Source organism: Euleptes europaea, chromosome 7, assembly GCF_029931775.1.
Source record: "Euleptes europaea isolate rEulEur1 chromosome 7, rEulEur1.hap1, whole genome shotgun sequence".
Taxonomy (NCBI): domain Eukaryota; kingdom Metazoa; phylum Chordata; class Lepidosauria; order Squamata; family Sphaerodactylidae; genus Euleptes; species Euleptes europaea.
Window position 1 is genome coordinate 90,933,644 of NC_079318.1, and position 20,442 is coordinate 90,954,085.

The window sequence follows — 20,442 nt, forward strand, 5'->3', positions numbered from 1 at the left end:
CAATTCCAGCATCTTTTTTTTTAGCCAGTCTTTTTTTATCTGGTATCTCAACTGTCTTCCAACTGACAGCGGACATCAAGCCTTGTATTCCTATGGTTCATTTCATATTTTACACACGCACATATATATGTATGTATATATGTACGTGTGTGTGTGTATGTATATATCTATAGAGATATAGAGATAGATATATCTATAGATAGATAGATAGATAGATATATCTATAGATATATATATATATAGATATATAGATAAATCTATAGATATAGATAGATATAGATATACGTAGATAGATATATAGATATAGATATATCTATAGATATATAGATAGATTGATAGATATATCTATAGATATATAGATAAATCTATAGATATAGATAGATATATCTATAGATAGACATAGATAGATATACAGATATAGATATATCTATAGATATATAGATAGATTGATAGATATATCTATAGATATATAGATAAATCTATAGATATAGATAGACATAGATAGACATAGATATAGATATAGATATATCTATAGATATATCTATATCTATATCTATAGATATAGATATATCTATAGATATATAGATAGATATATCTATATCTATATAGATATATCTTTAGATATATAGATAGATCGATAGATATATCTATAGATATATAGATAAATCTATAGATAAATCTATAGATATAGATAGACATATATATATATATATAGATAGATAGATATATAGATATATATAGATATATCTATAGATATATAGATAGATCGATAGATTTATCTATAGATATATAGATAGATATATCTATAGATATATAGACAGATCGATAGATATATCTATAGATATATAGATAAATCTATAGATATAGATAGATATAGATAGACATAGACATAGATAGATATACAGATATATAGATAGGCTTCCTTCCTTGACGCTCGACCTGTCCCACACGGTTAGTCCTTAGCCATCTAAAACCCCTTCTTGGTCCCTCTCCCGCTCCTGAGTTCCCTCAGACCGGCCTGCCCTCCCTTTGCCAGAAAGAGACATGGCGGCAGAGGCGGCGTCCGTCGCGCAGGGGCGCGCGTCGCTCCCGCCCCCGGGCTCCGCCCGGGCAAGCCACGCGCACTTCCGGCCTGAAGCGGAAGCGGGCGGCTGTAGCGGGTGGGAAGATGGCCCCGGAGAGCGGCTGTGGTGCGGGGGGCGCCGCGCGGGCGGAGGAGGAGGAGGAGCCCGCGAGGTTCGTGTGTGGGCCGGCTGAGGCGTCGGCGGGGACGGTAACGCGACGTTACCCCGCAGGGGGCAGGGCAGTGGGGGGTTGGGGGCGGGAGGCTCTGTGTGGCACCCATGTATTCCTCCCCCTTTGTAGCACTTCATGGCTTATCTCCCATGTCCTGTCCTCACAATAACCCTGCGAGGTCGATAATTCACGGTGGGTAGCCGTGTTAGTCTGTCTGCGGGAGTAGAAAAGGGCAAGAGTCCAGGAGCACCTTAAACACTAAAGAAAATATTTTCTGGTAGGGTATGAGCTTTCGTGAGCCACAGCTCACTTCTTCAGATATCTGGTATCTGAAGAAGTGAGCTGTGGCTCACGAAAGCTCATACCCTACCAGAAAATATTTCTTTAGGGTTTAAGGTGCTCCTGGACTCTTGCCCTTTTCTACTCCTGCGAGGAGTGACCTGGAGGGCTAAGGCTGCCCATCTCTTGGCGATCTAAATAATAACTAAGGGGGGGAGTCAGGTAGCAAATGTGCAGAACTAACCTTTCATATCAGCCTCTGATATGAAATTGTTTCCAACATTCTCTTGGTGGTCTAAAGCAGTGGTTCCCAAACTTTTCGGGCCACCCGCCCCCTTGGCTCCACAAACTCAACCCCAGCGCCCCCTACCCTATCCAACAACACAGTTGAAGGGGCCCACCTCTAACGCCCCCCTGCTGCCCTCTTGTCTCTTAGTGCCCCCTAGGTAATCCCACCCCCCGCAGGGGGTGGTACTGCCCACTTTGGGAACCACTGGTCTAAATAATAATGGGGGGGGGGGATCAGGTAGTAAATGTGGAGAACTAACAGTGTATCAACTGGTACCCAACCTCTGAGACCCTGGAGAGCTGCTGCTGGTCTGAGTAGACAATACTGACTTTGATGGACCAAGGGTCTTTTTTTTTTTTTTTTGTAAAGATTTTATTTGTATTATTGAAAGGGTACAGGAAAAAAAAGGGAGGGATGAAGCATTATAAGTATAAAAACAATACACTATTAAAAAAATGGACCACCAGATGGACCAAGGGTCTGATTCAGTATAAGGCAGCTTCATGTGTTCATGTGACATGATTGCTTTCTTGAGGCGTTTGAAGGGCTGTCACTTAGAGGAGGACAGGGAGCTCTTCCGGTTGGCAGCAGAGGATAGGACTCGCAATAATGGGTATAAATTATGGGCAGAAAGGTACCAGCCAGACATTAGGAAGAATTTTTTTACAGTAAGAGTAGTTCAGCAGTGGAATCGGCTGCCTACGGAGATGGTGAGCTCCCCCTCACTGGCAGACTTCAAGCAACAGTTGAACAAACATCTGTCAAGGATGCTGATCCTGCATTCAGCAGGGGGTTGGACTAGATGGCCTGTATGGACCCTTTCAGCTCTATGATTCCATGAGGTTAGGCCAGCCCTGAAACATGGTAGGAAAGATAAGCTGTTTCCGGAAAGGTGTAGGTGAGGGTATTTTTGGTCAGTCTTATAGGGGTCTTTTAAAAAAGCAGATGGGAGTCATTTCGGTCACTCCGAGCCCTTTTGGTTTGGTGCCATGGGTTGGTTCTAGTGCATCACGATCATAATCTTATCTTTGCAGAGCAACATCAGGGAAGCTTTAGTCAGGATGTCTCTCTCCCCGAAGATGTTGCCGTGCAAGAAGAGGAGAGCCATCCCAGTGGATTCCTCTGAGGAGGAGATGGGCCCCTCTTCAGATGTGCAGTCTGTTAAAATGGAGACGTCTTCCTTGTGCGGGATTCGTCAGCTCAAGGGCTTTATGCAGCAACACGAGGAAGCTGACTCAACCGAGAGGAGGGCCCGACATAGCCCGTCTACGGACAGGCCTGCCTGTTCGTCAGCAAAGGTTCTGCCAATACCTGTCGGGGACTTGTCTTTCTCAGAAGCGTCTGGTGGTGAAATAGCGAAGGGAGTTGAGGTTCCATCTAGAAATGCTGCTCAGAAAGGCTGCAGGGAATCGGCAGAGGCTTCTTTGAAAGGTGAGAAGAAGGTGTTCTCTAGGCCAGGATCAGATGCTTGCCAGCAGAAAGGTGAGGCAAGTCAGGATTCAAAGGCAGTGCCCAGCTTTGTCGTGGACAAGAACCAGAAACTGGACAATGCAGGTAAGCGAGCGATGGATACGAAATAATAAATCCTTTTTTGGGGGGGTCCTATGTGCTCAAGTGATATTGTATTCATCTTCCATTCTTCAGTAGGGAGGGGCCGTGGCTCAGTGGTAGAGCATCTGTTTGGCATGCAGTAGGTCCCTGGTTCAGTCCCCAGCATCTCCAGTTAAAGGGACTATGCAAGTAGGTGATGTGAAAGACCTGGAGAGCCACTGCTGGTCTGAGTAGACAATACTGCTTTGATGGACCCAGGGTCTGCTTCAGTATAAGGCAGCTTCATGCGTGTTCAAATCTGGAACAAAACTGGAAAGTTAGGTGTGTGTGTTTATGTCCTTCAGCAGAGGTTCCCAAACTGGGCTCCGTGGAGCACTTGGTGTTCCGCGAAACATCTAATGCTCCATGAAGAGATTGGAAAGAAAAGTACGACTTATCATTTGGTTTAGTGTATAGGTGCTAGATGAAAATAGTGCTCTGTGACTAATTTTTCTCCTGAAAAGTGCTCCATGACTCATAAAGTGTGGGAAATTCTGCCCTCGAGCATCCTAGGGCACACAAGAGAGGGCCTTTTCAGTGGCAACCCTAAGCTTATGGAACTACCTCCCCTGGGAGGTGCGGCTGGTCCCCTCATTTTCAATCTTCAGGAGGCAATCGAAGACCGTTTTATTTAGAACTGCATTTTACTAATTTAGTTTTGCTTTATTGGCAGTCCTAATTAAATTTTTAAATTGCGTTGTTTTTAGGATATTTTTTAATTAAAAAGGTAAAGGTCCCCTGTGCAAGCACCGGGTCATTCCTGACCCATGGGGTGACGTCACATCCCAATGTTTCCTAGGCAGACTTTGTTTTATGGGGTGGTTTGCCATCGCCTTCCCAGTCATCTTCCCTTTACCCCCAGCAAGCTGGGTACTCATTTTACTGACCTCGGACGGATGGAAGGCTGAGTCAACCTTGAGCCGGCTACCTGAAACCGACTTCCGTTGGGATCGAACTTGGGTCGTGAGCAGAGCTTGGACTGCAGTACTGCAGCTTACCACTCTGCGCCACTGTTGAATAATTTACATTGTGTGCCGCCTGGAGTTCCACAAGGTAGACAGGCAACTTACTAATAAATGTTTCAAATAAAAGAAAAGAAAAGAAAGCACCTTTCATTTTTAAAGCAATGGAAAAATAATTATTTTGGGGGGGAAAGTGGAGATGGGAGGGGGAGTGAAATATCTGCAATACTTACTTTCCCACCAAACTAAAATTTAGCTGATTTAACAACAAAAATGCATCAATTATAATTTAATTAGCATATGAAATTGTACTATATGGCATGTTTATGAAATTTTAAAGTATAAATGCCTTCATTTCCTATAAGAAAAAAATTGCAAGTGTACCCAATACTTGAGAAAGAATTAGAAACTGCTGCGCCCTGTGCTGGTATACCATGTGTATCTTTTTAATTTTTGCCATCTTAGAGGTAGGGAAAAAAAGAAAAGCCGAAGGTGGAAAAATGCTATAGTTAATGAAAGTGTGATGTTTGAACATAAACTGTCTTATGCAGTCACCGTAAATAGGACTGCCGGCATATTTGGTTACTAAGCTAAACTTTATAACATTCAGCGGGTAGCCGTGTTAGTCTGTCTGTAGCAGTAGGAAAGAGCAAGAGTCCAGTAGCACCTTAAAGACTAACAACGCTTCTGGCAGGGCTATGAGCTTTAGTGAGTCATAACTCACTTCTTCAGATACAGCAAGTATGCGAGCCCATCTATCCTTAAGTAGAGAAGAGTGAATTCAGACACCCAATGGCAAGCATGTAAATGTCAGTAGCAGGTAAATTACATTAGCAAGTGTGATTGGATTAGGTGTGAAATGCAGAGGGGTAGTAGGCGTGGAGAAATAAGCATTGGTAATGAGACATGAATCCCAGGTCTCTTTTCAGTCCAGGAGAATGCATTGTCTTGAGGTTCATTATTAGTTGTAATTCAGCAGTCTCCCTTTCTAATCTCCCTTTGAAATCCCTTTGTAAGAGAACAGCAACTGAATGTCCTGTGATAGGGTTGCCAGCTCTGGGTTGTGAAATACCTGGAGATTTGGTGAAGGGGGTAGAGCCTGGGGAGGGCAGGTTTTGGGGAGGGGGGGGGGAGGAACCTCAGCGGGGTATAATGCCATAGAGTCCACCCTCCAAAACTGGCATTTTCTCCAGGGGAACTGATCTTGGAAGCCTGGAGATCGATTGTAATAGCAGGAGATCTTCTGGTACTACCTGGAGGTTGGCAACCATAGTATATGACGCTGCTATTGAGTCGTAATTCTTATGCAAATATGGGTCTCCTAAGCTTGGCCTGAATAAAGACTGGGAGCAGCAAGTTCACTATGAAAAGTCATCTTTCCTCTTTAGAGGGTTTTGTATGCTATTCATCTTGTTTTGTCTATTCATTACTAGCCAGAGGTGATTCTCATCCAATCATGCCTGCTAATCTCAGTTACCTGCTATTGACATTTACATTGCTATTGGGTGTCTGAATTCATTCTTCTCTACCTAAGGATAGATGGACTCACATTCTTGCTGTATCTGAAGAAGTGAGCTGTGACTCATGAAAGCTCATACCCTATCAGAAATTTTGTTAGTCTTTAAGGTGCTACTGGACGCTTGCTTTTTATAATACTGAAAAAACTGAAGTATTTTTTTAACAAAACACATTATAGCATATTGTTGCCCAAATTATTTATATTTAAACACCCCCCAAAAACTTGAAAATGTTGCTTATATCTACTATGAGTCTTTTTCAGTCTTCCCCAAAATTCCCCAATTTTTCTACTGGAAAAATTCCAATAGAAATTTCCCCAATATTTCTATTGGAAAAATTCAGAAAGTCCTCAGATTTTTGTGCTGTTCGTTTGGAATGAGTGAAATGCTTTATAAGTATTTCTTTTTATTTAGAAAGAGAACATAATTCATATAAGATTTTTTTTAGTGTCATCACAAGTCCTCTAAATTTTCCATTGAAATAATATGAAAAGTTCCGAGACTCTTTCATGCTATGCATTTTGAATGGGAAGAGCCTTGCTGTAAGAAGCATTTTACTCAATCTGGAAGAGAAAATATTTATAGGAGGGTGTTTTTTTGTGCTTTGCTAAATGTTCCAGTTTTCCCATTGGAAAAATTGAAAAAAAAAGAATAGAAATTTTATTACAGTCAATGACCAGCACTTGGAAAAAAAAAATACTTGGGGGGGGGGACTCCCCCCACCCCAGGTCTTCACATCTCTATTTGTGCCACTTATCCTAAGCGGGATTACAGCGGTTGTCTGATCTGTTGGTTCTAGCCGGTGGCCTTTCAGCAAAGCCGGAGACCGAATGCGAGGAGGGAGATGCCACCTCTAACATGAAGGCCCCGAAGATCACGCAGGGCAGCGAGTTGCTTGTAGAGGCTGAGGAGGAAGCTGAAGAGATGGGGCTATTTATCCCAGTGGGTGAGTATCGCCAGTGCGCCAGCGGGGCCCTAGAATTGCGCCCCAGTCAGAAGCCTCTAAAGCAGGGGTTTCAAACATAAGGCCTGAGGGCCAGATTCTGCCCCTTGAGAGCTCTTATCCGGCAGCCACAGCAGCCCCCCCCCTCTCGATCTGGGCTGGCGAGGTGAGGTCTGGCCCACCATGTCCATTTCTCGTAACAATTGCGTTCGACACCCCTGCTCTAAAAAGTTCTGTGCCCTCCTCCTTCAGTCCCGGCTTTGGAACAGAGCAGACAGTTGTGATGGGGTGTGTGTGTGTGCAGTCGCCAGGAGTAAAAGAGCCTTCTTTAAAAAGGGGGGCTCTGTTATCTTGATAGTTTCATAGGGTAGCCGTGTTGGTCTGCAGTAGACAGATAGACTGGAATCCAGTAGCACCTTAAAGATGAACAAGATTTTCCAGGGTATAAGCTTTTGAGAGTCAAATGCTCCCTTTGTCAGATACCGCCAGGTATCTGCTGAAGGGAACATTTGACCCTCGAAAACCTATACCCCCAAAGCCTTGTCAGTTTTCTGAACTGTTCCCGCTTAAAACCTCACTACCAAATAAGGAGAACCAATCCTTACTAAATGCCTGTTCCAGCATAAAAAGATTAGGTTAGAGAGAGGCATGTTTAAAATAGTTATTTGCAGGACTACATGTACAATAACATAAAAATACTGCAGCCAAAACTCCACTCACTTCTTCTTTTTTCCTCCAGCAGTCTGTTGGTTTTTCTCTCCCCTTACATCAACTCAGACCACCCTTCACATATATATACTCAACTCAGGAAGCGTATCTCAGTGCTTCAGTAGCTCCCCGTAATAATCAGAACCTTGTAGCTTTGAACCTCAAGAGAGGATTCTCAGTCAAAACAGAAAAAGCCTCCTTGGTGTCATCAAGGAATGATAAAATAGCTCACACAAGGCAAGCATTATTATAATCAAAAATCACGGTCAAAGGCTGCTGAATTGGCATCTCTCCATCACAATACAAGCACCAAAGGCTTGGGGATTTGTAAACTTAAAAAATGTTTCATCCTCTCTGTTTTTCCCCTCTATCATTTTGGGTACCGTTTGCTGGAAAGGCAGTAGATACGTTCAATAGGTTACATTTTCATAGCGTGCGGAAGCCACCCCGTGCTTGGAAAAGTTAACAAGGGAATTGGCCCTTTTTGGCTGGTTTGTGAGAAGTGCTTTGTCGAGTTTAGCCTGAAGAGGAGAAGACTGAGAGATGATATGATAATCATCTACAAGTACTTGAAGGGCTGTCATATATAGGATGGTGCTGAGTTGTTTTCTGTTGCCCCAGAAAGTTGGACCAGAACCAGTGGGTTGAAATTAAATCACAAGAGTTTCCGTCTAGACATTAGGAAGAATTTTCTAACAGTTAGAGCGGTTCCTCAGTGGAACAGGCTTCCTCGCGAGGAGGTGAGCTCTCCTTCCCTGGAGGTTTTTAAGCCGAGGCTAGATGGCCATCTGTCAGCAATGCAGATTCTATGACCTTAGGGAGATGATGAGAGGGAGGGCACCTTGGCCATCTTCTGGGTATGTAGGGGTCACTGGGGAAGGTAGTTGTGGTGTGGAAGGGAAGGCAGTTGTGAATTTCCTGGATTGTGCAGGGGGTTGGACTAGATGACCCTGGTGGTCCCTTCCAACTCTATGATTCCACGATTCTAAGTTTTGGTATTATGCTTCGGTGTGGAGTGGTGGTGATTTGTGTCTGGTTTGTAGAAGAGCAAGAAGAAGGAGGGAAGAGGAAGAAGAGGAGGGCTACGAAACGGAAACGGGAGGGGAAAGGCCCGGAGGAGGAAGAGGAGGAGAAAGCCCCCTTGGCTTGCGACCTCAAGCTGGATGACAGCCTCGACCGGACTCTGGAAGATGGGGCAAAACAGCACAACCTGACAGCTGTTAATGTGCGGAACATCCTCCATGTGAGTGGGCAGTGGGTAGGATTGCAGGACTCCACTTGTCCTTAGGATTGAGAGGGAACCTATTGTGCATTGCATCCTCGGGCATAGAAATTCTGTGGAAGCTACAGAATTCACTTGCCTACCTGCCCACTGCCCCCGCATTAGTCACTCATACCATGTTGATGACCTGGGGGGGAAAGTAAAGTAAGACCACTAATTTCCGGTTTTCAAAATCTTCCCAGCTTGGTCACCTGGAGGCAACTTGTATTCACCACAGGCGACCAGGCAAGTGGTTATTTATTAGTCTGATTATTTGGTGACATTTCAGACTTGCTCATGGTCTTCAGGATGGGGGTCGGGGCACAGCATTATTATTATTATTATTTTGGTACCAATTACCAGAAGACCCAAGTACTGCTCTTTCCATGGAGACAGGTCATAATGGGTAGCCATGTTACTCTGTCTGTGGCAGTAGAAAAGAGCAAGAGCCCAGTAGCACCTTAAAGACTAAAAAAAATTTCTGCTAGGATATTAGCTTTCGTGAGTCACAGCTCAATTCTTCAGATACAACTAGAATGTGAGTCCATCTATCCTTTAGAGAAGACTGAATTCAAACACCCAATGGCAATAGCATGTAAACATCATTAGCAGGTAAATGACATTAGCAGGCATGATTGGATTAGGTGTGATATCCAGAGGGGTAGTAGGTGTGGAGAAATCAGCATTGGTAATGAGACATGAATCCCAGGTCTCTAGTCAATCCAGGAGAATGCATAGTCTTGAGCTTCATTATTATTAATGCTCTTTTGGGTGTGTGTGTGTTTGAATTCACTGTTTTCTACTTAAGGATAGACTCACATTCTAGCTGTATCTGAAGATGTGAGCTGTGGCTCATGAAAGGTCATACCCTGCCACAAATTTTGCTAGTCTTTACGGTGCTACTGAACAAAGGAGGTGCAAACCAGGGTTCCATTAATGTGAGAGATCTACGTCCCAAACCTCTATAGGCTATAGAAAATCAACTCTTTGTGGATTGGAAGCCACTGAAGATGGTACAGAATGGGTGTAATTTGTTTTGAAGAGGCAGGATTCAGACACTGCTGTGCATTGAATACTCTTCAAGGGCAGTCCCATGTAGAACATGTTATAGTAATTAACCTGGCTGTGGTCGAAATACGTGGCTTCATTTGAAGGCTCTTGGAATCACCTGCGGACCCTTCTGGTCTTGTTTCCCTGTTGATATTCCTCGTTTGCCTTGGATCATGTTAACTTGCAGTTAAGAGCAGTTTCTTTTTTTCTGCTGGACAAAAGATGGCTGAAACCTTCTCTTCCCCCCCCCTTTGTGTGTGTGTGTGTTACTGCAGGAAGTGATCACGAACGAGCACGTCGTGGCCATGATGAAAGCTGCTATCAGCGAGACCGACGACATCCCCATGTTTGTGAGTCTCCCCGTTCCCATCCCAGGATAAGAGAATTTGAGATGAAAAAGAGTGAAGACTTTCTGTGGTGCAGACTTTAACGGGCTCTCTTTTTCTTCCTGCCGTGCTCTAGGAGCCAAAGATGACTCGCTCCAAACTAAAGGAGGTGGTGGAGAAAGGAGTGGTGAGTATTTTGCTCTGCATTTTGCTCTGGTCCGGAAAAAGGGTGGGGGGCTACTTGGTTACTTTGAGGAACCCCAAAGGGCCCAGAGCTCATTTTCCTCATCTGGAAAGGGACTTCCTGGTGAAAAGCGTCTGTTGAAGTTAGAACTCGTAGAACATTTAGAATCATAGAGTTGGAAGGGGCCATACAGGCCCTCTAGTTCAATCCCCTGCTTAATGCAGGATCAGCCTAGAGCATCCCTGACAACTGTTTGTCCAGCCTCTACTTAAAGACTGCCAGAGAGGGGGAGCTCACCACTTCCCTAGGTAGCTGATTCCACTGTCTTCCTGTAATCCCCCCCCCAATATCCAGCTGGTACCTTTCCTCCCCCCTTTTAAATGTAAAATGTAAATGTCTTTTTCTAGAACTGGGTAGAAGGAGCAACTTAGGGAAAAGGCAGCAGGGAGGTTGGAAGAGAATAAGTGGGATCTCGTGGCTTCCTTTCCCAATGAAGACCCCCCCCCCCCAAAAAAAAAGAGTGGTCTGCCATGAAGTTCAGTTGCTACAGCCTCCGCACCGTTCATTTCTTCTCTGGCATCTGGAGTTACAGGCAAACTTGACTCAGAGGCTACCAGTTGTTAATCTCCCTAATCTAGTGCAACCCCTTACTCTAAGAAAGTATAGCTAGGCTTCATTTTAGTTGCATGATTCAATTGCCATGTTCCTAAACCTGTTTTGTCAAAACATTTCTTTTTGGATAAACCCTAAGTGGGCAGGTCTTTTTTTGGAGCCTTCAGAGAGTCACGAACTCTGAAGCAGCAATGCCGATAAACTCCCATACTTCCTTTCCTTGGTTCATGAGGGCATGCTAACAATAGCTTTTCTTTCCTCAGATAATACCTACGTGGAACATTTCTCCGATCAAGAAGGCGAATGATATCAAGGTTACTGTCCGGCTAGAGAATGGGTGTTATGGTTGGCATGTGATGGAGCATGGCTTAGCAAATCCCAGGCGCCAGGTTGCCACGGCACCTAGAAATTCCATTGCAGTGCATAGTGTTTTCAGCAATGACTTCATTGTAGTCTGTCAGCAGTTCTCAGTGGAAATATGAAGGGTTGGATCTGCCCAGTTTTTCCACTGGGGAAAAAGAGGAATTGGCCCCCTTTTAACCACCAGAAGGGCTATGTTTGGGATCATGGGGCCTGCATGAACAAAAGCCATGTGGAATAGGGGCTGTAATAAGGATGATGATGATGATAATAATTTATACGCTCTTCCCCCACAATAGCGGGGCTCAGGGCGGTTTACAGCATGAAATAAAAACGTCAGTCCATTGACACATGCAGAGCAGTAATAAAATACAATCAGTAAATTGCATTAAAAAATCTAACCACAGTGGCATCTAAAGTTACATTATACCTCCCGATATTAAAACAGTTATAAGTTTATGTGCAATAAAATTAGGAGGGGGAAATTGAGATTGAGCAAGAAAGCTGGCTGGGTCCAACTCAAAGCTTATTCGTCATTTTCCATCAGAATTGTTTCGTTGCATGACCTAAAAATAAATAGTTTCAGGCAGGTAGCCATGTTGGTTTGCAGTATAGAAGAGCATGATTCGATTCCAGTAGAAAGCCCACGTGGCGTAGTGGTTAAGAGCGGCGGACTCTAATCTGGAGAACCGGGTTTGATTCCCCACTCCTCCACCTGAACGACGGACTCTAATCTGGTGAACTGGGTTGGTTTCCCCACTCCTGCACATGAAGCCTGCTGGGTGACCTTGGGCCAGTCACAGTTCTCTCCGAACTCTCTCAGCTCCGCCAACCTCACAAGGTGTCTGTTGTGGGGAGGGAGGGAAAGGGGAGGTGACTGTAAGCCACTGACACTCCTTAAAGGTAGAGAAAATCAGGGTATAAAAACCAACTCTTCTTCTTCTTGTATCTGACAAAGGGAGCTTTGGCACTCAAAAGGTTATACCCTGGAGATCTTGTTGGACTTCAGGGTGCTACTGGACTCGAATCTTGCTCATAAAAATAAATGTGCATTAAATCCTTATCGTTCCTTGTTAAACTTAACTTTACACCATTCAGCGGTGGTGGATGAATTAGTTTCTTAATCAGTTGCCTTCTATACTGGCGCCAATATTCAATTGAATGGAACTTTGGCTTAATTAAAGCAAAGGTTTCTTTAACCTTGTCGAGCCAATTATTTAAGTCAGGGAATGTATTGCTTTTCCAGTTTCTTGTAAAATTTGTTCTAGCAGCTGTTAACATATGGATAAACATAAATTGAATATCCTTTGGTTTGTCTGGAAAATAATTTAATAAAATTGTTTCCTGTCTTACTGGAATAACAATTTCAAGTTGGCGTACTATAATAACTATAAAAATACCGAAGAACTTGATGCTCCCTGGAATTCAACAATTTTAAGGATGGAGAAAGCATTCTAATGTGTAAATTTTAGAGAGGGAGTGATATAATAATAATGTGGATTTTAGTTAAATAGATAAATAGAGTATTAAGTGCTATGGGTATTTTAGTTATAGTAGCGCTGTTTTAGTTTTTTTTAAAAAATAATTTGAATCACCAGTATTTGATCTTTTTTAAAGTATTGTTATATCTAGGTTTTTTCTTCTTCTTTTATTGTAAGATTAAATGTTTCTAATAAAAAAGAAAAAAAGAGAAATGGTCCTCGGGGTATAACGAGCACAGAAATAAAAGGCTATTTCTTTAAAAAAAATCAGTTGAATGGAACTTTAGAAAGCAATGAAATAGGAAGCATTGGGGAGAGGTTAGGCTAGGGTTAGAGGTTAGCTTTTGGTGATGCTGTCCAGGGTTACCTCTGTATTGGTTTATATTCTAGAATACTTCCCTCGTAGCTTTGATAAAGTTGGGAGAAACCGTGAAGAGTTTTCCTTTAGCTTTGAATCTCCACCCCACCTCAGTGATTCATGAGGAGCAGACCCTTGCTGTATCCGTTTGATAAACTCTAGTGTTTGGGAACTTTGCCGTGCCGTTGTGATTCAAGGTATAGTTGCCACCTTCCAAGTTCTGGATGTAGCGAGGGACAGAGAGTGGCAGTAATGTTGGCACATTATTCGGCAGGCTGCCATGCATGTTCCCCGGAGGTGTTCGGAGGCCCTTTTCCCCTCACAGATCAGTAAAACAGCCCCCATCTTCACCCTCTCCGGCTTTCCGCCAGCCATCTTTGATGAGACGCCTCCCCCGTCCATTCCACCATATTCACCTTTGAGTTCTTGTCCCCTTCTCTGTCATCAGTCGGTATCTTCCTTCTGCAGCCCCCCCAGTTTGTGGACATTCCCCTTGAGGAAGACGATTCCTCTGATGAAGAGTACCAGCCTGAGGAGGAGGAAGAGGATGAGACAGCAGAGGAGGTAAATTTCCCAGATTTCTTTGGCTGCTTTGGCTGTCTTGTGCTGTTGGTACTGTCTGTCCTCAGCTGCTGGGTTTGGCATGCAAATTGGACACACCCACACATTAGATCCACACCCCCCCCATCATTTTTCTTGTTGCTGTTTTAACTTTAAAGAGAGAGAGGAAAATATTTTAATTTATAGCGTGCCTTTTTCATTGAGACTCAAGGTAGATAACAAAATATGGAAACTCAAGTTATAGTCCAAGTTATAGTATAGATGTGGCCTTAGGAATGAAAGTTTAATCTTAAAATCAATATTCTTCCAGAATTTGCACACCTATTTTAAGGAATTAGACTGGGGCTTCAACTACACTGGCATTGATAATTGTATTTTTTTGTTCTGTAATTTTGGTCCAGATTTTTTTTACAGTATTTTCCAATTTTGAAATTTAGCTCCTATTATATTTTACATATTTTGTTTATATCATATATGTATTGTTGTATATTCTATTTTTTGTTTAATAAAATCAAAACAAATGGAATTCAATTCAATCAGACAGGAAAGATTTCCAATAAACAATGCAACGGGACTAGGATTTCAGAACTGGAAAAAAAACGCAAACAATTACCTGGTGCAAAGGAGACAAAGGTTTTATCCATGGCTGAAAGGAGGATATTATTTCCCCATGCATTCCAGGCTCAGGGGGGCCAAGTGGAATCTTTGTCCCTTCCAGGGGGAAAAGCTTCCACCATCCTCCCCTGAGTTCTAGTGCTGCCTTCTCTACAGAGACAGAGATCCCCCCCCGCCCCCCGTAAGGTCCTGCTCCATTAACACTGCTTACCTTGAGCACTGTAACAGACAACTTGGGCCTTTCCATTCACCATGCCCCAGGTGAATGTCAAGCGCGAGGCCTTCATTGCAAACAAGAGGACACTTGTCAATACTTCCAACCCCCTTCTTTAGAGAGCCAGCATGGTGTAGTGGTTAAGAGCGGTGGTTTAGAGTGGTGGATCTGGAGAACCAGGTTTGATTCCCCACCCCTCCACATGAGTGGCGGCGGCTGATCTGGGGAATTGGATTTGTTACCCCACTCCTCCACTTGAAGCCAGCTGGGTGACCTTGGGCTAGTCACAGCTCTCTCAGCCCTACCTACCTCACAGGGTGGCTGTTGTGGGGAGGGGAAGGGAAGGGGATTGTAAGCCGGTTTGATTCTTTCTTAAGTGGTAGAGAAAGTCGGCATATAAAAACCAACTCCTTCTTTTCTTCCCTGTGCACACTCATCCACATGAAGCCAGCTGGGCGACCACAGCTCTCTCAGCCCCACCTAGCTCACAGGGTGTCTGTTTTGGGGAGGGGAGGGGAAGGTGACTGTAAGCCGGTTTGATTCTTCCTTAAGTGGTAGAGAAAGTCAGCATATAAAAACCGACTCTTCCTCTTCTTTATTTCCTTACTCTTCTCACTTTGCTTGGCAGAGCTTGCTGGAGAGTGACGTAGAAAGCGCCACCTCATCTCCGCACGGGGCCAAGCGGTCCCGAATCAGACAGTTGTCTGATGCGATGGAAGTGGACGAAGAGGGAGGGGCGCCGTCAGAGGTAAGGGCCTCTCTTCCTTGGTGCTATGGAACATCTCGTCAGCAACCTGTCTCTCGGATGCTGGCCCTTAGGCCGTCTTGAGCTGCGGTTGGAAGATTAGTTGGCAAACCGTAGTTTGGAGGGTTGTGCTGGCTGTACGCTGTTCAGTGCGAACCTCACAGCAGACTGTTCAGAGCAGCCTGGAAATGGAGGAAGGGAAGGAGAAGAAAATAGCACGAGCCTGTGCCATGTCTCTGTCCCTCCCAAGTCGTGTTAATTTATTTGGGTGGTGGAAACCGGCATCAAGTCACAGCCGAATTATGGTGACCCCATAGGGTTTTCAAGGAAAGATACAAACAGGTGGTTTGCTGTTTCCTGTCTCTCCATAGCAACCCTGTACTTTCTTGGTGGTCTCCCATCCCAGTACTTATGGTGACCCCATAGGGTTTTCAAGGCAAGTTACAAACTGAAATGGTTTGCCATTACGTGCCTCTGCAGAGCAACACTAGACTCCCTTGGGGGGGGTCTTTCATCTAAGTACTTGTGGCGACCCCATAGGGGTTTCAAGGCAAGAGACGAACAGAGGTGGTTGGCATTGCCTGCCTCTGCGAAGCAACCTTGGACTTCCTTGGTCGTCTCCCATCCTAGTACGAACCAGGGTTGACCCTGCTTAGCTTCCAAGGTTTGACGAGATCAAGCTAGCCTAGGCCCTCCAGGTCAGGGTGTATATTTTACTGAATATTTATATTGAAATTCTCGATGTGAGAACTGTATTCAAAACAACTAGTAGTAAATACATTCCAGGGAACAATGTGAAATATATGAACAGCATTCTCGTACCACAAAAAAGAGCAATAGTAAACAAATTGAAGTCCCACCTTCTGGGAGCTTAAAAGCCTGCTTTAAAAAATAGTACCGGTACTACTACAACAAGAAGCCTTGGCCCTTTTGCCTGGGCCAGGTTCTTAATTCTGATGGTTAAGAATACAAGAACATAAGAAAGACCCTGCTGGATCAAACCAACGCCCATCAAGTCCAGCAGTCTGTTCACACAGTGCCCAACCAGGTGCCTCCAGGAAGCCCACAAACAAGACAACTGCAGCAGCATTATCCTGCCTGTGTTCCATAGGACCTAATATAGTAGGCATGCTCTTCTGATCCTGGAGAGAATACGTATGCATCATGACGAGTATTCATTTTGACTAGTAGCCATGGATAGCCCTCTCCTCCATGAACATGTCCACTCCCCTCTGAAGGCTGGCAGCTATCACCACATCCTGGGGCAGGGAGTTCCACAATAACTGTGTTGTGTGAAGAAATACTCCCTTTTATCTGTTTTGAATCGCTCACTCTCTAGCTTAAGCAGATGATCCCGCGTTCTAGCATCATGAGAGAGGGAGAAAAGCTTCTCCCTGTCCACTCTTGTCATACCAGGCATAATTTTACAGACCTCTTATCATGTCTCCCCTTAACTGCCTTCTTTCCAAGTTAAACAGCCCTAAGCGTTTTAACCGCTCCTCATAGCGCAGTTGCACTAGTCCCCTGATCCTTTTGGTTGCTCTTTTCTGCACCTTCTCAAGCCCTGCGATATCCTTTTTTAGGTGTGGTGACCAGAACTGTACACAGTATTCCAAGTGTGGTCTCACCATAGATTTGTACCAGGGCAGTGTGATAGCAGTTTCATTCTCTATTTCTCGTCTACTTATGGCCAGCGTGGAGTTTTGCTGGGATGGCTGGTGAGCTTCCCTCCTGCTTTCTTCCTGCAGGCTGAGGCGGCCTCGGCAACCCCCCTCCAGCGGCACATCAGCGCCGAAGTGGTCCCAATGGGGCCCCCGCCGCCTCCCAAGCCCAAGCAGAGCAAGGACAGCACCTTCATGGAGAAGCTCCACGCGGTGGAGGAGGAGCTGGCATCCAGCCCTGTCTGCATGGATTCCTACCAGGTAACGCCTGCTGTTTTCCCAGAGCGCCCGTTAACGGCGAAATCTTGAGCACATGGAGCGGCCTTTGACCAAACAAGACTGTCAGCCCATCAAGGTCAGAGTTGTCTGCTCACACTGGCAGCGGCACTCCAGGGTTCGAGGCGGAGAACTTTCAGATCACCTGTCTTTTAGCTGGAGGGGCTGTGGCTCAGTGGCGGAGCATCTGTTTGGCATGCAGAAGGCCCCAGGTTCAATCCCTGGCATCTCCAGTTAAAGGGACTAGGTGAGTAGGTGATGTGAAAGCCTGCCACCTGAGACCCTGGAGAGCCGCTGCTGGTCTGAGTAGGCAATACTGACTTTGGTGATGGACTAAGGGTCTGATTCAGTAGAAGGCAGCTTCATGGGTTCGTGTGAGATCTTTTAAGATCACCTTTTAGCTGGAGATGCCAGAGATCGAACCAGGGACTTTCTGTGTGCTGAGCAAGGTGCTTTACCACTGAGCCATGCCCCATCCCCAGAAGAGGAGCTGCTAAGAGAGCCAGGGTGGTGTCATGGTTAAGAGTGGGGGACTCTAATCTGGAGAGCTGGGTTAGATTCCCCACTCCTCCACATGAAGCCTGCTGGGTGACCTTGGGCCAGTCACAGTTCTCTCCAAACTCTCTGTCCCACCTACCTCACAGGGTGCCTGTTGTTGGGGAGAGAAGGCAATTGTAAGCCGCTTTGAGACAAGAGAAAAGCAGGGTATAAAAACCAGCTCTTCTTCTTCTTCTAACCTCCCTCCATCAAAACACTACTCGGTTAACAAATATTTTAAATTCCAAGAAAGAAAGCAGTAATCTCTGATAGTATAGGCAAGAATGATGAAGTGTACTTTAACTTCAAGCAGGAATCAGTAACGCAGAATTGTATTATTATAAAATCTATGTTAAACGGAAAGGTAGCACAAATAATAGATTAAGAATGTAGCCATGTTCAATGCATTGTTTGGAATGAATGCTGGTTATTCAAAGTGGTGGATCAGATGCTGAGGTGTGGAGAAATAAATAGGATTAATTTCATAAAATCATAGATAGTACATTATATTTCAACTAAGGGATCTAGGAATCTAATATAATTGTGTTTCTCCAAATACGATTTTTTTTACTATCTTAGCTGGTTTAGAAGGCAAGTAATATGGCACTTTTGGGAAGATCTGATATACTGTGTGAAAGGTTTTATGTATGTATGTTGTAACTTTCCCCCCCTTTAATAAATAATAAAAAATTTGACAAAGCAGGAGCAATTTAACTCTTAAAAGCAGAATAGCTATGCCGCAGCACAATTGATCATTAACAAACCAATATAAACCCCCTCGGCAGGCAGCACAATATGGCCACCGTCTCGTCTTGCCTGACCTCTCAGGCCAGGAGCTGCCTGGAGCTCCCTCCTCCGACCACCTGCGCCGTCAGAGCAATTTTGGATCGACAACAGATCCCAGTTTGAGCCCTGCTGTCCTGATGCTTCTCCCCTCTTTCCCTCCCCCCCCAGCCTCTGGAAGACAGCCTGATCGCTTTCCGCACCCGCTCAAAGAGGCCCCTGAAGGACGTGCCCCTCGGCCAGCTGGAGGCAGAGCTCCGTGCCCCGGATATCACCCCCGACATGTACGACCCCAACACGGCGGACGACGAGGAGTGGAAGAGTTGGCTCGGCGGCCTTATGAATGACGATGTGGGAAATGAAGGTAAGGGGGCGATTTGAAAGGTAGAGGCAGTCACCTGTGCAAGCATTGGGTCATTACTGACCCATGGGGTGACATCACATCACAACGATCACTAGGCAGACGGTGTTTACCGGGTGGTTTGCAATTGCTTTCCATGGTTGTCTACACCAGGGCTACACCAGGGAGCCAGCATGGTGTAGTGGTTAAGAGCGGTGGTTTGGAGTGGTGGACTCTGATCTGGGGAACCGGGTTTGATTCCCCTCTCCTCCACATGAGTGGCGGGTGCTAATCTAGTGAACTGGATTTGTTTTCCCACTCCTACACATGAAGCCAGCCGGGTGACCTTGGGGTAGTCACAGCTCTCTTAGAGCTCTCTCAGCCCCACCTATATCACAGGGTGTCTGTTGTGGGGAGGGGAAGGGAAGGTGATTGTAAGCAGGTTTGAGTCTCCCTTAAATGGTAGAGAAAGTCGGCATATAAAAACCAACTCTTCTTCCTCTTCTACTTTTTCCACTTGCGACCCCTTTTCACCCGAGAAGTTTTTACGCGACCCTGGGTATATAGGCATATAAAATAGGTATACAAATCAAACATGTACTGATAATAAATCATAAAGAAATTTATACTGTTGGCAATTTTTCCGCGACCACCACATTCAGTAACACAACCCCATATGGGGTTGCGACCCACAGTTTAAGAAGCTTTACTCCCCAGCAAAGCTGGGTACTCATTTGACCAACCTCGGAAGGATGGAAGGCTGAGTCAACCTTGAGCTGGCTACCTGAAACCGACTTCCACTGGGATTGAACTCAGGTCGTGAGCAGAGCTTGGACTGCAGTACTGCAGCTTTACCACTCTGCGCCATGGGGCTCCTAAAGGCAGCGATTGCTGGGGGTCAATTGTTTTGGGTCACCGTAAGTCAGAAGCAGCTTGACAGCATATCTAACACCACCCCCCACCCAGTGTTAGCGCAAATCCCTGGTTATCGGAATGGGAGTAAAAGGGAGCACCGGGGGTCTGTATTCTAATTTGTGACAAGTTTGGTGTGTTTGTTCAATAAAATAATAATAAAGTGCTGTCAAGACACAGCAAACTTATGGTGACCCCTCGTGGGGTTTTCAGTGCGGAAAATGAACAAAGGTGGTTTGCCGGTGCTTGACTCTGAATGGCAACTCCAGTCACCCTTGGTGGTCTCCCATCCAAATACTAACCAGGGTTGAACCTGCTTAGCTTCCGAGCTCTGACCAGCTCCGGCTACTACTGGGCTACTCAGACTGCTTCAGCCTGTTGAAATAAATTGATGATAGATTAGTTTCCTGCTCAGAGAGGATCTTGTTCCCTGCTTGGCCACCGCTATTTGCTTCCCACAGGAGGCCTGTCTTCCACTCACTGGCCCAATAGGAAAGGGCACTGAAGGAATGCTTGTGGCTCAGTGGTAGAGCCTCTGCTTTGTGTGCAGAAGGTCCCAGTTTCAATGCCCGGCATCTTCAGTTCAAAGGACCAGGCAGTAGGTGATGGGAAAGACCCCTGCCTGAGACCCTGGAGAGCCAT

General features: G+C 45.1%; 1 protein-coding gene across 1 annotated transcript in view; it reads left to right on the plus strand.

Annotated features, from left to right (window-relative positions):
- The first annotated feature begins 2,865 nt into the window (after nt 1-2,865).
- LOC130481050 (GON-4-like protein) overlaps nt 2,866-20,442 on the plus strand; it is a 52,218-nt gene continuing 34,641 nt past the window's right edge. The window contains exons 1-10 of the mRNA XM_056853707.1: nt 2,866-3,358; nt 6,673-6,819; nt 8,568-8,767; nt 10,111-10,185; nt 10,298-10,348; nt 11,221-11,271; nt 13,625-13,720; nt 15,175-15,294; nt 17,040-17,213; nt 18,720-18,912. Coding sequence (XP_056709685.1) covers nt 2,866-3,358; nt 6,673-6,819; nt 8,568-8,767; nt 10,111-10,185; nt 10,298-10,348; nt 11,221-11,271; nt 13,625-13,720; nt 15,175-15,294; nt 17,040-17,213; nt 18,720-18,912 — 1,600 coding nt within the window. The remainder of the gene's footprint in view (nt 3,359-6,672; nt 6,820-8,567; nt 8,768-10,110; nt 10,186-10,297; nt 10,349-11,220; nt 11,272-13,624; nt 13,721-15,174; nt 15,295-17,039; nt 17,214-18,719; nt 18,913-20,442) is intronic.